The sequence below is a fragment of the Nothoprocta perdicaria genome, unplaced genomic scaffold, assembly GCF_003342845.1.
Source record: "Nothoprocta perdicaria isolate Ctin4 unplaced genomic scaffold, notPer1 scaffold_64, whole genome shotgun sequence".
Lineage (NCBI taxonomy): Eukaryota > Metazoa > Chordata > Aves > Tinamiformes > Tinamidae > Nothoprocta > Nothoprocta perdicaria.
In genome coordinates this window covers 2,708,852-2,724,858 of record NW_020455910.1, presented here as the reverse complement: position 1 = coordinate 2,724,858, position 16,007 = coordinate 2,708,852, and the positions used below count along the sequence as shown (strand labels likewise).

Genomic DNA, 16,007 nt, shown 5'->3' with positions numbered 1-16,007 from the left:
GTGCTGCTGCCATTGTACTTTTAGAATTTATTACATAATAAAGAATACATTTCCCACTTTATTTTTCAGAAAAACACTGAACCACAGCTTCTGCCTCAAGTTTTCTGCTCTTTGTCACTCACGTTAGCATGCAGTGATTTTTTCTTCAGCAAAACTTAGAACCCAAGTATAAAGAAGCAGCAAAGATATTTAATTTTATTTATGTGCATTAACCTTGACCCTTGAAAAACTCAGTGGTACTTATTAAGATTGATAAGCAGCCATCTATGTTGTCAAACATCCAGCACGGGGGAAGTTATCCCTCCAGACAGTCATGAGGCAGACACTGTGCAGTTAACACTGTTACAGGGAAATAATATGAATGTGAATGCATTATTTAGAGCAGTTCAACAGACATAATATGAGCTGCTGACCTGAAAATTATGATTCGGTTATCCTTCAAGTCAATATACTGAGGGGGGTTTTCAATCAATCAAGTGCATGAGAACAGATACAGGCACTACTGCCCACAGCTCTGCACAGACTCCTCGGGGAGCCATAGGTGACTGTCACCTGGGAGGTGATGCTAGGCTCCAGAGCTGCAAAACACTAACTGCAATTAATATGCATGTTTCTTAGTGGAAAATAGACACATTTCAAACTCCCGATTTCACTTTACAAACAAATTAAAGGAAAAAAAAATCAGGTTGTACCATAAGTAAGAGAAAACTTACTGATTATTCATGGAGGGAGCTGTCTGTTCATTCCATGGTAAAGCTATGCAATTCAAATGGAAGAGAAATATCCTACCCTAGCTGCCATTCATTATGCTTTATGCAAAAATCAGTGGCAGTTCAATGACATAGTATAGAATTATTGATTTAAGGCATTGTATTATTAAGTATCGTCTTTGCTGTTTTTAAAAATTAACTTCAATATGTGTWAAAAAAAAAAGGTATTACTTCTAAGAGAGAGGAAGAATGCTTGGATGTGCACTTATCTGCATGTGCATTGCAAGGAGAAAAGGTGGAAAGCAGATTATAAATGTTCTTACAGAAAACAAGGTACAGAGAAGAGGGAAGCGTGGCTGGGTGCATGGGCCCTCTTCCTGCTGCGGATTTAATATTGACTAATGAAGTTTATTACAGCAGGATGTCTAACTGGAGAAGCCAAAAGCGGCTGATCTGCATGTACCCAATTCCAGTACACGTGGGGCACGCTGGAGCTATGGCAGCCAGTAAGATTAAGAAATACTAATAGGGAAATAAAAGGTGCAGGGTGGTACAGCCTGCTACACGACACATTAGCCAGGGCAGAGGTGAACTCCCTTCTGCCAACCCGACCTACAGCCTCTGCTTCCTCCCTCTCCAAAGATTCCTGCTTCTTGCCAGACCTTTCACAAGCTGCCCGGAGATTCCTACCACCGAGCACCGCTTGCCACCCATGTCTGTGCAAGACATGTTTCCTAACATCTCCACAGAGAGGGTGCTCTCTTCAGGACCTCCTCCACGTCCTACAGGGCAGTACAGACTGCAGCGCACAGGCAGATCCCTTTAGGCTTTCCAGCACTGCAGGCAAAAGTCTGTTTTGCTTCTCCAAAATGCCAACTCCTGTCCTTGGAACAGGGAACTGGAGAAGGAATAAAAGCTGGGCAGGGAGCCTGGGGAGCGTCAGAGCTGGCGCTGCCCCAGCAGCCGGATGCACGGAGGGAGAGCAGCCTCTTCTCCAGCACCACTCACTCCCTTTTGGCTTCTCCTGAAACAGCAGTCTCCAGCATTAGGAAATGAGCACATGCCAGAAAGGCAGCAGCATTCCAAACATTTTGCCATCCTCTGCCTATTCTTCCAACAGTAGCCTGTGTCCCCAGGCATCTGCTTTCCTTACTTGCAATGCCATAAGAAGTGGGAGCAAAGACATTTACTTCTAGAGCCGGAATGAACATCATACTACAGGAATCCCATCTCCCTCTTTAATCAGACCTCCCAGATGCCTCATCCGATTTCATGACCAACAAGGGCACTGGCGACTTCCATCCGGAGCCCTTTGATCTCTGCCTTCCGTAAATCCCAACCTTGTCATTTCTTTCCTGTAACTCATCCAAATGGTCTTGAAGCCGCCTTCCACCAACCTCCCGCATCTCCATAATTAAACTCCAAATGATTCCCCCGCATGGGAATCATTTCAGCTGTGTCTGGACTTCCATCGTGGCTGGAAGGACTTTTCTCAYGAGGCCTCGAACGCTCGGGAGCCGTGGGAGGCAGCGCTGCTTGGAACGGGGATCCCCACGCACGGCAGCTCCGGGAAGCAGTGGCCAAGGCCAGGCTGTGGCTGCGGAGACCCTGAGATGCATCTCACAGAGCATCAAGAAAAGGAGGCCAATTAAAGGTCAAGGAAAGGGAGAAACGATACTTATKTAAACCTGAAAACGTATTTATTTTCACTTCGATTCAAAGCTCAAGCCAATGTTGACATTCTGTAGACGGATTTGCTCCCCTCCATGTGGTTAATAAAAAGCATTTTCCCGTCTGCTTTTAGAGCTGGAGCATTTCTGAAGTTCCTTCTGGGGTGTCGGTGGCCTCAATTCTCCAAAACACAATTCACAAGCTGTGCTGGAGAGGGGAGTGAGCGCCGCTCTCCTCCCGGCGCGCCCGCGCGCACCCTCGCTCGCCCACTGGCCACCCTCCAAAACCCCTTCTGTATGAAAATCAATTTTGCTCTAAAATTTTGGCAGATCTCTACATTTCGGGAGAGTTTTAAAAAGCAGAAAACAATAGTAAATTAAACTTAAAGTGGAATTCTTAACAGAAAATATATACTGCCACCATGGCCAGTTTTGCATTTTATAATTTGGATCTTTATAATTTGGACCATGATTTAGTGGGTTCAAGCATTATGTTTCAAGTATTTTGTTAAGTTATTTTTTTTCCATAAAGGCTGTTTTTGTTTAGTGGTTTGAGGATATAGATAACTTTGTGCCGTAGAAAACTGAGGCAATCATTTTCCCACACTTTTCTTTAAGCTTATTTTTCTGAGAATATAAAATGATCTCCTTTGCTTTTCAGAGAAGCAGCCTGTTAATAATTTTGGCACAGGGTTCTATGCAGCGGCGTTCGTGCAGTCCTTGAAGAACTGCATTTATCAGGCATAAGCCCARAGCCATATAAAAAGTGAAGTAACTCAGGAATGTGCAATCAAATTTAAAAGCAGCGAACACTGAATTTTAGAGCATGTGGCCTCTACTAACTTCCAAGTCTATTAAACCTATAAAGTTTATCAAAAAACAGAGGTACAGGTAACAGACCSAGATGTATCTTCGGAAACTGCTTCCTCTTTCTTTAAATACATAATGCTTAGGAAGAGGCAGTATATCTGACATGCAATAACCCCAAAATGCACAGGCAAGGAGGAGAGGTGCTCGCAGTTTCCTTCACTCCTGCAGGAGCTCGGCTCGCTCTGGCCTGAGTCCAGTTATGTTGGCGCTTGCACTTGTGCGACTTGCAGATCTTTCTCACACTTTAATTCCTGCAGAACATCAGGTGGCTTTATTAAAATCTACAGATATCGTGTTTTAAGATGCAGCAGAAAATTTCATTTCATACCCTAGTAAGAACACATCTATTTCTGGTAGCAAGTAGAAAAGCGAGACTTGAATTTCCAGATGCCAAGTGCACATTGCCAGAAATTAAAGCTCTGTGACTACCCGGACGCGGCCAGCACAACGCAGGGCTGAGGTTGTGGCAGGGCAGGTTGGGTGCTGGGCGCCTGGCCTGGCAATTGGGAGGATTTGGGCGCTTCTTTCTGCAAGACGTGGCTATGCTCTCACTCAGCACACACGTTGTGTGCTGCARTTTATACACAGGTCACTGGTACCAGGGCTCCCACGTTGAGCTGAGGCTCTCACAGATGCTCTTGGCTGCAYGGATGGGGTTGTCCACACGCATTCCCACCTGCTGGTCACCGGGTCCCAGCCGGATGCTGCTGTCTCCTCAGCTCAGCATGCTCCCTAAGTTGTTCCACCGATCTAACATGTGTAAACAGCTGGATTGGCCCCTTCTCAGCGGTCGCAGCTGTACGTGTGCTCCTCTGAAGGCAGCAATTGCTCTAGGGCCGTCCTGAGGGAGGTGGGAACTGAAGGGATTGCATTTCTCCCTCTCCTTCTGCTAGTACTACAGTATCCAGAACCACTGGGCAGAGTCACAAGGAGGGAAAAAACTGATGGCTTGCAGTAGCTGAAGTCATTTTCTTTTTAAATAAGCTCAAAGCCTTAGAAAATTTGTGCGCAGAATAACTATGAAGCCAAAGTGAGAAGAGAGCCTATGCTCTTGTTTCTCATGCAGTTTCAATTTTCAGTTCAGATTTTCAGCACCCAGCATGGTATTGTTAAATATGTTTATATATTAATTTTCTGCTCTGTTTCCAGATCTACAGAAAAATCAGGCCAGACTCCGAAACACTGAGCTATTTTCCCACAACTTCTCATGCCAAGTCCTAAAATACACAATTTAATTCTTTCACCAATTGTTGCAAATTGACCAATATGCCGAGTTTATTTTCTTAGCAGAATTTGTCTTTGTTCATCAGGAAGAAGCAAACACACGAGGCCTTCATCCAAGGGCTGCCTCAAGCCCCGGGATGATCACAGTTTGGCCACACTACTGCTATGCCTTATCAAAATAACTCCTGCGCTCTTGCTCAATCCCTGCGCTTCCCCAAGGACTAAACACTTCTACCACTGTTTGTACTTAAGTAAACAGTAACAAGTGGCCTGTTGTAGGCTGCACTACCTTTGCTCTCGCTGTTCCGGAGCCGGGGTGGTAAAAATGATTAACTGTTTCCAGCCCCCCCGTGCTTAAGGCTCTCACTGGGGTTTCCCCAGCGGACTGCCACCCAGAGTGAAATTCAGGAAGCTTCGTGGCTTTATCTGCCTAGGCCCGCGGAGCTCCCTATCAACTTGTCAGCATGAAAAGAATTACGCGCCGCTTAAAATATAAATCATCTGCAGATCATATAAACAAATTACTTCTTTTGCTTTTTAATACAAACAGCTCTGAGGGTTTGCTTTCTTCCGATTCATTTATAAGAAGGCTGCTGCACTTGAAAGAAGCTTTAAAAATAATCATTTGTCTCCCTCGGAATGGAATAGCACATTAACGGTAATATCGCTGAAGTTAAAAAAAAAAAAAAAAGTGCACCTATTGCAGGGAAGTATTTTCTGTTTGACAGACTTTAAAATTTCAATGTAAAAGCTGTAGAAACATATAAACTAAACACAAACTGTGATAAACAAAGCACAAACAAGATATCTCAAACTCTTGGGAATCCTCTCTACCTTCAACACTTTGTTGCTGGGAGCCTGCTAAATTGACACAGCTGCATGCGGAAATTCGGGCTGATGCATCCCATTTATGAACGTTACCTACKCCATTTCTTGCATTAAAAACATTAGTGTTGCAGCATTCTAAAAATAAGTTACAATTTACAAATATAGGATGGTATTTTTTCAAAGCAAAAYGGATTTAGCTTTGTTCCCACTCACTTCAATGACTAGTGTTAGGCCAATATTAATTACCTTGAAATTTCTAAAGATCAGACTAYGAACTAGGAGTATTCAATATTCACATTTTAGCAAGTACCAAGAAATAAAGCACATCATATTTAAAAAGATGAAGATAAATATGTTTTTCATGTTTTTGAAAGCGTTTCTCTTTGCAGACCTGGGAGTATCGCGACAGCAGTCGAGCAAACCTTTATTGCATTAGCTCTCCCAGCCCCGGAGGGCCTGCCCTGAAGCTGCCGCGTGAGGTTTTATTGCTCCCTTGATGGAATTCAGACACTGAGGGAGGGCAGGGRCTAGTTCAGTTCAAACCAGGAGCAAAACCACAGGCAGGGATAAAACAGACTTAAGGTAAAAGGTGAAACGTGGCTCGAAATGTCTCAGCTGTCCTCCCAAAGCTGCCTCCACCTTCCTTCTCCCCTCTGCCATTCACGGAGCCATCCGCCCCTTCCACGYAGTGTCACTTCTTTCTAGTCATTTAGCTTTCCTGATCGCCCAGATCCCACAATTTGGTTTCCATGAGGTATTAAAGGTAACTTTGCCCTCCGCAAACACCACCCATCTCTCGCCAGGACTCTCAGACATCCATCAGGAGCCTCGGGAATGCCGGAAGAACCTCACGGTGCAGGGGCCAGCAGGCACCGACCACCTCTGCGCACCCACCTACATCCCTTCCCACTTTTTGGAACAAAAATGATTTCTTCAGAAGGTACCCTGAAAAAAACTCAGCCCCTAACTGTACTCTGGCAGAAGGCAATCAGAAAACTAGCCCTGATATCACCATAGAGGCCCTTGCARGCAGAAACAGGCTCTCTAGATGAAGAGCCCTGTGTCTAAGAGACATGGTCCATATTTGGTTGGACTGTGGAGGACTGTATCTTCACACCAGACCCAGAAGGAAAACTCGCCTTGCTGGAAAGGGTGCAGTGTAACAGACTGACATCTGCAGCCCATTAGGCAATCTGACGGGTAGAAGTAGCTGCTGCACTTTGCAGGAGACAAAACCCATCAAAAAATCTGTCTGCATCTCCTGCCTGCACAGCCTKCTTTTCCCTGCCTACGTTTTGGGCAGCTGCGGAGCGTTTCCCCTCAGCGTAGGGGCCTCTCGATGCACCCCAGCATCTCCACGGAGAAACCCTGTGTACTGAATATGCTAAGGAAGTTACTGTTATTCAAATAAACTCTGTTTAGGTGCTAAGGTTTCAGCAAAGTAAAAGCAGCCCTAAGTGGCAGTGSGAGACAGAAGACAGATTCCCTCTCATCCTACTCTCTACAATTAAAGAAGAAATAGGATTTTGTGAGCACACAAACCACGGCATTTTTTTTTCCTTCTGGTAGGATGATTGTAATTAAATCAGCAAGCAGAAACAGGGAAACTAAATGATTAATTATTCTCAGAGGATTAGCAACTTTCACTGGTTAACAACGAGGGAGAATGCTTCCTTGCTAGTATTTCCTTACATGTGTTACCAAGTTCTCCRCAGTCCTTACCTTAAAGGACAGGACAGCAAYCACATCGCTGGAATGAGAACCTAGMAGGTACTTCGATGCTAGGAAAGATGTTCAATAAGCCCAAACCAGCCACCAACCGCAAAAAATGTGTTTTGGAGATACTGCCAACCATTATGTTACAAACGATTTAATTCATGTTGTCTCAAATARTTCATTAGAAATGTGAGAAGAAAGTATGATTCCTTTCACTGTTTCTCACTGCCTGGCCAAGGCTGTTTTTCCTCCTCTCTCTGYCACCCCCAACTGTACTACAGTCTCCTCGGCCAACACACAGACCTCAGGACTGTGCAGGGTCTCAGAAGCAACATTCATAGCTGCTTCCTGCACAGCAATCTGTATAAGKTCCTAGCATAGCTTCAAATCAGCGTGAGATTTATTACTTTTTTATATACAGGACTATCACTCAGCAGAAGATTTAAAAGAAAATGTCAGAYAACCTGATCACCGAAAAGATAAAAATGTGATAGAAAGCTTAATGTAATTTTTCYTACACTTTATTAATAAMCTGCTTGGAACTTTGTTTATAACAACAAGACCACATTAACTTGATCATCATCTTAGGTAATCCATCTCTCTCCAACTGGTAGCTTGATGCAGATTTAGTCTTAAGAGAGAAGAGATAGTCTTTTGTTCCTCTCAGCTTTTAAATATGAGAAAGCGTTAGGTTAAGAGGTCCTTTGATGTGACATCTCCTAACAGTTGAATCATTCAGATGAATCCTTTGTGAGCTCCTACAGTCTCACTAACTTTCAACAAGTTACCAGACTGCTATTTTGTCCTTCCAGAGAGGAAGGACTCTCAAATTCAGAGAAATGACAGTAGCCCCAAAATACAGCATTTTTTGTAGCTACCATTTTTATAGGAAACTAAACTTTGCCGTGACTTCCTACGACAAAGATTCTCCCCTATCTTTTTTCAGCCACTGTRCTTCAAAATCTTTCCTTGTTTTTTCCCTACTGTTAACTGAAACAGTCACATACCCTACCTATTGCTTAGAATTTAGTCATCTAGATGTGCCCACCTACTTAACCAGAAACGGAACACGATTTTCCTTACTGATGAACAAAACACATTACCCTCCCTCCTTAAATTTCTCTCTCACTCTCTTCCTGACAACGGTCTCAATTCTCACCTTCTAATTCTTCGTTTCAATAGCTAACAAAGAACTTCTTGCAGCCTCCTGTATCTAGCCATGTTCTCCATCTCCCCACTGCCATTACAGCAAGGAACCCCGACTCAGTCTGCTACCCTATTTTTGGCTCTGCATCTTCCCCACGCTGGCTCTCCTTGCCTTCCCATTCCAGCCAAGGGCTGAGAGCTCGCAGTGACATGTTGGGCAGGTTCACCTCCTTGCTCTTCCAGCGAGATGAACCATGGCTTTTTCCAAGCCCGTTTTCCTGTTTGTACCAATTCTCTGTTTTCACATCTTAAAATATATCATTGCCAGAAGGGGGGGGGGGGGTTAATTTCTCAAAAATTTGTACTATACAGCAAAATTATATATTTCTCTGAAAAGCAATTTTCAAATATTAGTTGTAAAGTGCTATTAATTCTAGGTTCCCTATTGTGAAAAAATCCCAATATTATTGCCACATGTTCGATATATTGAAATATATTAACTTTCTATTGTAACAAGACTGAAATGATGATCTTAGCTTCAGAGAGGAAAATGCTCAACACAAATTCTAGTATTGTCCTTTGTTGGCTAATCCACCAAACTTCATTAGCTCTGATTTGCCAAAATAATCTTGGTAACACATGGATTAAAACAATTACTGAATCAGTTTCAAGCAAGGCTGCAAGTACAGCATGTACTCTAAGTGCTGCTGTCTATATAGAGAGTTAAAACCAAATTGTTACTTATAAAGTTGATGGTTTCTGATTTCAATAAGAAAGGAATTTGATGCAAGAAGATGAAAAAAATACTAATTTAGGGGCTTTACCATCTTCTTGCTGATATTACTTAACTTATGTACCTAGGAAGGCCACCTAAATAATCTAACTAGGAAGGTTGACAGGGACACTAAGAAAGTTGAGGCCTATCCATTGTGAGGGTGACAGAGCCCTGGCACAGGATACCCAGGGAGGCTGTGGAGTCTCCTTCTCTGGAGGGCTCCAAACCCGCCTGGATGCCGCCCCATGCTCTGGGTGTCCCTGCTGGAGCAGGGGGTTGGACTAGATGATCTCTAGAGGTCCCTTCCAACCTCAACCATCCTGTGATTCTGTGATCCAGCTGCACAGTGTCCTGTGGCCACACGTCCTACTACATCAGCTACCTGGTGCCACTTAGCTAGTGACACCCAGAGATGGGGCTTGACATCGCATCCTGCTGACACTACGAGCTTGCCCCACGCAGTTACCGAGTGCTGCAAATTACTGAAACAAATCCATAAAATCAAGCAGCCAGTCTTTCTCATATTGGAAGCTGCACACTGAAATCCTTGTGTGACTGAGTTGCAAAAGATTCCCAAAGCATTGGAGAGCTGGCAGAGGTGAAGGCCCAGAGCTTACAGAAGTGTCTCAGAGATGGAACATGATGATAGCAGGAAGGAGTTGGGGAGGGTGTGCAACTGGGTGACCCCCTGCACTGGCCTGGGCACCTCCGCTCATCCTGTTTCTCCCAGCTTGCCAATAAAGACACCACAGAGCAGAGCACGGGAGTCCCACTGATGGCCTTCACKTGACTGGCTGGCCACCAAAGCTGCTTCAGATGCCTTACAAGCAACACAAGTGCCACAGACACTTCAAGACCACCAGGTACCACTTTCATATAGTTCTGGACATSAAAAATACCATATACTTCTGGATTTACAAACACCAGCTATAATTCACTTAAAGGAGTTAATATTCATTTGTTTCTAAGAGAAATGATCCAGGCAAACAATAAACATAGGAGCAATCCTGCACTCTTTTTCTTTTCCTCCTTCCTCTCTTCCTCCAAAACAAGTAACGAAACGTCCATCACAAGGTGACCAGCTGCAAAGCTCCATTGCACAGGGACACTATTACTCTTTCTTAATCCTTTGGGCTCTTACTTGATTGCCCATCCCTCGCGGGTCAGTAGTCCCATGACCCACCTTTTCAGACTGCCTACCTCGGTGGTGGTGCCGATGTCGGCAGAGGGGCTGCACGTGCTGGTGTCCGGCGGCGCGGTGCCCACACTGCTTTTAACCGGAGAGCTGGGAGGGACAGCGCCCGGCACGGGCTCGGCGTAGGCAGAAGACTGAGAAAGAATTCCTCTCTTCTGAACTTTTTTCCAAACTTTACTTGCGATCTCTGCCAGCTCATACAGAAGCTGCACCTACAAGAAATGTATTTTTTAAGATTTTTTTTTCCTGTTGAGGTGAATATAGTCATAAGGTGAATGAAAATCATCCAAATCAAAGTTCTCCACTCAGTTTTAAAATACAACAGGACTGTGAGCCTCACAGTTTATAATGTTCTGAGAAGTAACTATATTGCAATTATATTAATTAACAAGTTATGCTCTAGTTATTTTGGTCAGAAATATGTGTTTCTCTAAACATATAGCATGTAGTTCATAAAAATATAACCAATAATCTGGTCTTGTAAAACTTATTACTAACACATTTTAACAATTAAAAAAATCTAATTTCTGGTATATTTCATATGTATGGATACTACTCTTTCTATTAAAATCCTAGAAAAAGGAAATTATATAAAAATAAGCATTATAAAATATTAAGAATGTAAAAATTACTCCTTTTTAGTAGTAATAAAATAGTGATCTCATGCAGCATATGTAACTGTTCTAAGTAGTAGAAAGAATATCCACTATCAAACTCAATAATCTCCTGGGAAATGTCATACTAATATTCAGAAAACATACTGTTTAACTTGCACATTGTTTGACTCAGTTCTAAGATATTTACACAAGCTTTTGTAAATAAGCATTAATCATGGAATTTGTATGACAACATATTGCCATATACTGTATAAAACAAGCTCAGGGAAAACTGCAAACAATATATAAGCAGATCCACAGCTGGATACCATACCCAACTTGCCATTATAAAAAATGGAAATTCTCATATTTATAAGAACTTTAAGCCTCAGGACACATCTACTCTCTGAAGCTGGCTTCTTATGTGGGCAGAACAGATGCAGAAAAACACTGTTGTCAATCTACATTTGATATAAAACAGTACTTAATTTTGTGCGTGAGAATGTGTGATGAAGTCTCAAAGAACATGCTACAGTCCTTTCTTAAGAGGTGAAGTGCTGGAATTTTATAAAAACCTTCTTAATTCATCCTGGATTTTCTTTTGAAGTTTCAAGGCTTACACTGAGCAGGTCATATACTCTCTTGACAGATTTTTTTCTTAGAGAAGATGAATTCAGTATTTTTTGTCTTCACGCGTGGAATTATCTACAGACTAAGTTTATTGCTAGTTGTTTCGCTTACAGCAAATACTTACTTTAGTTAAACTTAAAAGGGGCTTGGGTCTGTAGTGCAATGGTACCCTTTAAATGATTAATTACAAAACTTTCAGGTTTTTGCTGACTGTCTTCCATGTAAATCAGGAAAAGAGACTAATAATACCCATCTGATTGACTGAGTAGCTTAACATTAATGGGTGCTGACACTTTTCTGGAAAACAATCTCTAGACAATTAATGGGATGCAGGCACACATCCAAATCATAGATGCTTGCAACCTCCCTTCCATCAAAATATTTACTGGTCAAGAGACTAAAAGCTAATTTAAACTTATGTTTGTCCTTAAAAAGCAAGGATCCCAAAAAATTAATTATGCCAGGATTCATAAAGGCACAAAGTAACATGAATGAAGAAATGATGCCACTTCGATGTTTACAGGCATGCTTGTACACAAGCTAAAGAGGTTTATCACTTGATAATCCCCTGCTCAAGAATTTGGATCTAAATGAGATAACAACAGTCACAGTCATTATAGTTAATCATTATTTACATTTTCATTTTAAGTCTTCAAGCTAGAATCTTTGCAGCCACTCTGAAGGAGTTGCTAATTCAGACAGCAATATCCATTCCTCTGAAGCACTCCAGGAATCATATGACCAAATCGTACTAACCTAATATTCTACYCGTCTCTAAAATTAGACACAAAACAACAAGGAGAAGGTTCATCAAGGAAAAGCACACAGTTACCTAGAGGGAGATGATGTTCTTGGAGACATGTTAAAGAGCAGRAAGAAAAAACCTCAAAAATTGCAATATAATTAAATAAATAAAWAAATTCAGCAAAACCTCATAAAAATGAAAGTGAGACATTCCATTGTATTTCAATGGTTATTAATTATGAAAATGAAAGGATTTCTATTTATTTTGCTGGTTACATTTTTTCAAGTGAGTATTAATATTCTCAAGATCCATTCCTGATCAGAATTGCTAATGTAAGAGAAAGGTCTCATCTTGTAGAATTATTTTTGACCATCACAGTAAACTTTATTTTATTTTATTTTATTTTATTTTATTTTATTTTATTTTATTTTATTTTATTTTATTTTATTTTAGTACTCTCTATTCAAAAGAAAAAAATTGCATAACAAAATATGAACAACACTGCCACTATTTATTACAAAAATGTTCCCCTTTCAACACAGCTTCCATTTCCTCCCCAGCAGAACTCTCCGTAACTCAGTAAGATCTCACTGCCCACTTGGCAAGATATGTACTTTACAGTAAAAAAGTAAAATCAATACATTACAATATTTTGCATTTAAAAAATAATGTTACCACAAAACTGAGAACAATATGGTAAAAGATGAAATCCTGACAATTTTGCATACTGGAAGTATCTATTGAACTTGCATAGAGGGCTGAACCATCAGAACATCATTTCATATTAAATCATAAGAGTTAGACAGTAACATACTTCACTTTTGTTACCATCTAGCAAATTCACTAAGTATCATCTAACTTAAAGCTGTCATCTAYAGACAAAATAGAGTCTGGCATTCTAAAGAATCAAATTTCACAGTTACTCTGTGTACACACCACAGTRTACATGAGCATTCCTAAAAAAAAMAGKTCTGATATTTCACTGTACAACAAACAGGATGTGATCGAGAAATATGTGTGTAATATCTGTGTAATGAATATACACAAGGGACAACATTAAACTTACAGCAGCCACCTTAACTTTTGTGATCTCAGACCATAGGTCTGTAAATCTTTATAAACATGATGTCTTGTTTATGAGATAAAAGATGTAATATTTTATGTTCCTATCTTTTCTTTCCACTAAATATGAAATAAATAGTGCACTTTGTTCATGAAGTCCTCTGAAGAATCTGACATATGGCTAATGGTTGCAGCAGACAGTATATGAATGCTGCCTTCAGATCTAAGGTGATCTGTAACTCCTGAGAACAAGAGTGCTTTTTGCAAAACCACTGCTGATAATATGCTGCAATTGTCACAAAAGTATTATTTAAATCATAGCAAAAATTACTCAAAATTATGCAAATAAAACCTACCATGCTGGACCAAAGCAAACTTGATCCAACTCAGAAAAATACAGGGTGCAGTCTTAGAAAATCTAGTCATATATGAGATGATAACTTCTATTTATATGCATTGTTTTTTTACTTACTAAATAACCATTGTATGCCTAAAAACATTTTACATTTGAAGAAATTTTAGCTCTGTGAGAATATGATAAAAATTGCGTTAAGCCATTCCCATACATGAACCCACAGTAACAGCAGAGCAGTACTATAGCATTTAACGGTACATCTGCAATTCATTTCACTCCATCAGCCAAAAGATGCATTTATACTGTAGCTATTACATTTTGAGAAGAGTTTAAATTACAAAACTTGAGAGAGCTTCAAAGCAAATCTTAATCTAAGCACCTTGATCTTGATGGCCCAGTTAAAAAAAAATTAAGATGTTTAATAGAAGAGAACCTCTTCAACAAAATGCAGAACAATTGTACTTAAATCAAGTTATTTTTAATTTCCTTTCATAAATCAATTAAATGTACCAACCTGGGGGTTTGAGCATTTTATTTCAAGGGACTCAAGGTCGACATGGAGGCAGACGACAAATGAGTGTCTGGCTTCTGGCCCTGAAGCCAGCAGTTTCTGTGAAGTAACAGCTAAAGTAGAAGTACAGCCCATCGGATCCACTAAATTTAGYGTCATCTGTTGTCCAAGGAGAGTGTATATACTGAAATTATGCAGACTGATTGTCCAAGGAAAGGCATCACCTAAACATTAAAAAGAAATAAAACAATTATAGACYGTATTTTATTTTCAAATTAAGTAAAGGCCTTATCCCAAACTCAAGGCACATACAGTGCCCATTAAATTATTACCAAACTCTCTGAAATATCCTTCAACTATGAATTCCATTCTACACTTTGAAATCTAAAACATGTCATTTTTTTTAGTTCTGAAAAACTGGAATGCTTTGGGATTGTGAACCCRTTGCGAATCCACTGTGGCCAAGTGCCTCCCACAAGCCTCGCTGGGGCTACAGAATACGGAATGAAATAGGGAAAACTATAGCGCCTTGGAGGGCAGGGAGAGAAGATCAAGAACATCCAACACGGTGGAGAAGGCCAAGCCCAAAGTGCAAGTGCTACATGTAGAGATCAGGACATCATGACACAAAATTAATTACTATAAACTTATGCTGAGCATTTCATTTCCTTTTAAGGAACCCTCCCTRAACCATCAGGAGGGATAACCGGTGAGGCAAGAAGCAGTTTCCAGCACCATAAAAAAATGGCTGCAACTTCAGTACAGGCTGAAGTTGGATTTTTCCTTTGGATTGTCAATAGATGTGGAAAAACGGATATTTTGTGGGTATTTCCCATAAGGCTGGACAGAAGCTAGATAGAATGTTTTGGCCAAGTTTTTAGAAAGGTAACAAAAACTTGTGTCAGAAAACCTTAGACATCTTAGCCAGCTCTATCAGGAACAGGTGAAGGGAAGCAGCTGTGTGCGGGACAAAACCACGCACCTCAAAAATCCCACATCCCATTTGTTCCAAAGAGGCAATTTAGGTTTATAGGAGACTGCAAACCAAAACCCRAAGAATATTTAGCAGCAGTGAGGAAAATGACACAGTGAACTCTCATTTATTTCACACAAAACATAGTCTTTTCAAATAATTTTAAAATGCTCTGTAGAAGTATGGGAGTATAGCAATCATTTAAGATTTTTTTTCCCCAGAAGAAAGTCTTCATTATTCTATTTATCAGATTTTCTGCTGAGGAAGTCAGGCCTTTGGGTCCCATTTGGATGAAGGGGAGTCCGTGGGCAGGATGTGAGTTTTGAGGCCATGGAAAAGCAACCTCGAAGCTGTCCTGTTTCAGAGGAACACGAAAATGGCTGCTCACAGTCTCGGACAGAATGCCAGCAGCATGACGAGCATTCAGGAACCCCAGCCAGGGCCAAAACATTCCTTGTCTTTTTGTACGGAGACATTTGCGAGAACATTCATTTGGGAGAACAGAAAGAGAGCGGCTCCCTCTCCTATACCAAAACCCAAAGATTATTTGGTGTGAGGGTTAATTTTCCACAGCTTTGGGCCTGGAGTCATAGTGGTAGGAAGACCTGCATGTTGAAAGCTCCAAGGCAGTCTTGAGTAATGGGACAGAAGATGACAGGTAAGTACCCAGGACTACTACAAGGGACCCTAACAGAGCTGTAAGGAACCTGAACTAGGGTTTTTAGAAAAATCAATGTGTGTGTTTGCAGCTTGGGGTGGCACACTGTTAACAGTGTGTCCTCTGAAGAAATCACATCCCTGACAAATAGCACAAATTAACTGCTAACTGCAATTAACTGTTCAAAAAAAAATTACAAAACTTCTGAAATTAAAAAAAAWMCAAATTTCTTAAATCATATTATTTTAGCAAAACTTTTATTGATTCTTACACAAGTGGCACCAGCAGTAAGTGTATACAGTCAGAATATATCAAAAAGTTTCTGCACCTCATCCTAAGAAAG

General features: G+C 41.0%; 1 protein-coding gene across 1 annotated transcript in view; it reads right to left on the bottom strand.

Annotated features, from left to right (window-relative positions):
- The window catches only part of VPS13B (vacuolar protein sorting 13 homolog B), a 399,744-nt gene that overhangs the window by 183,084 nt on the left and 200,653 nt on the right, over positions 1-16,007 (bottom strand). The window contains exons 23-24 of the mRNA XM_026049995.1: positions 14,037-14,257; positions 10,140-10,346 (exon numbers count right to left, since the gene is read on the bottom strand). Of these exons, the coding sequence (XP_025905780.1) occupies positions 10,140-10,346; positions 14,037-14,257 (428 nt within the window). The remainder of the gene's footprint in view (positions 1-10,139; positions 10,347-14,036; positions 14,258-16,007) is intronic.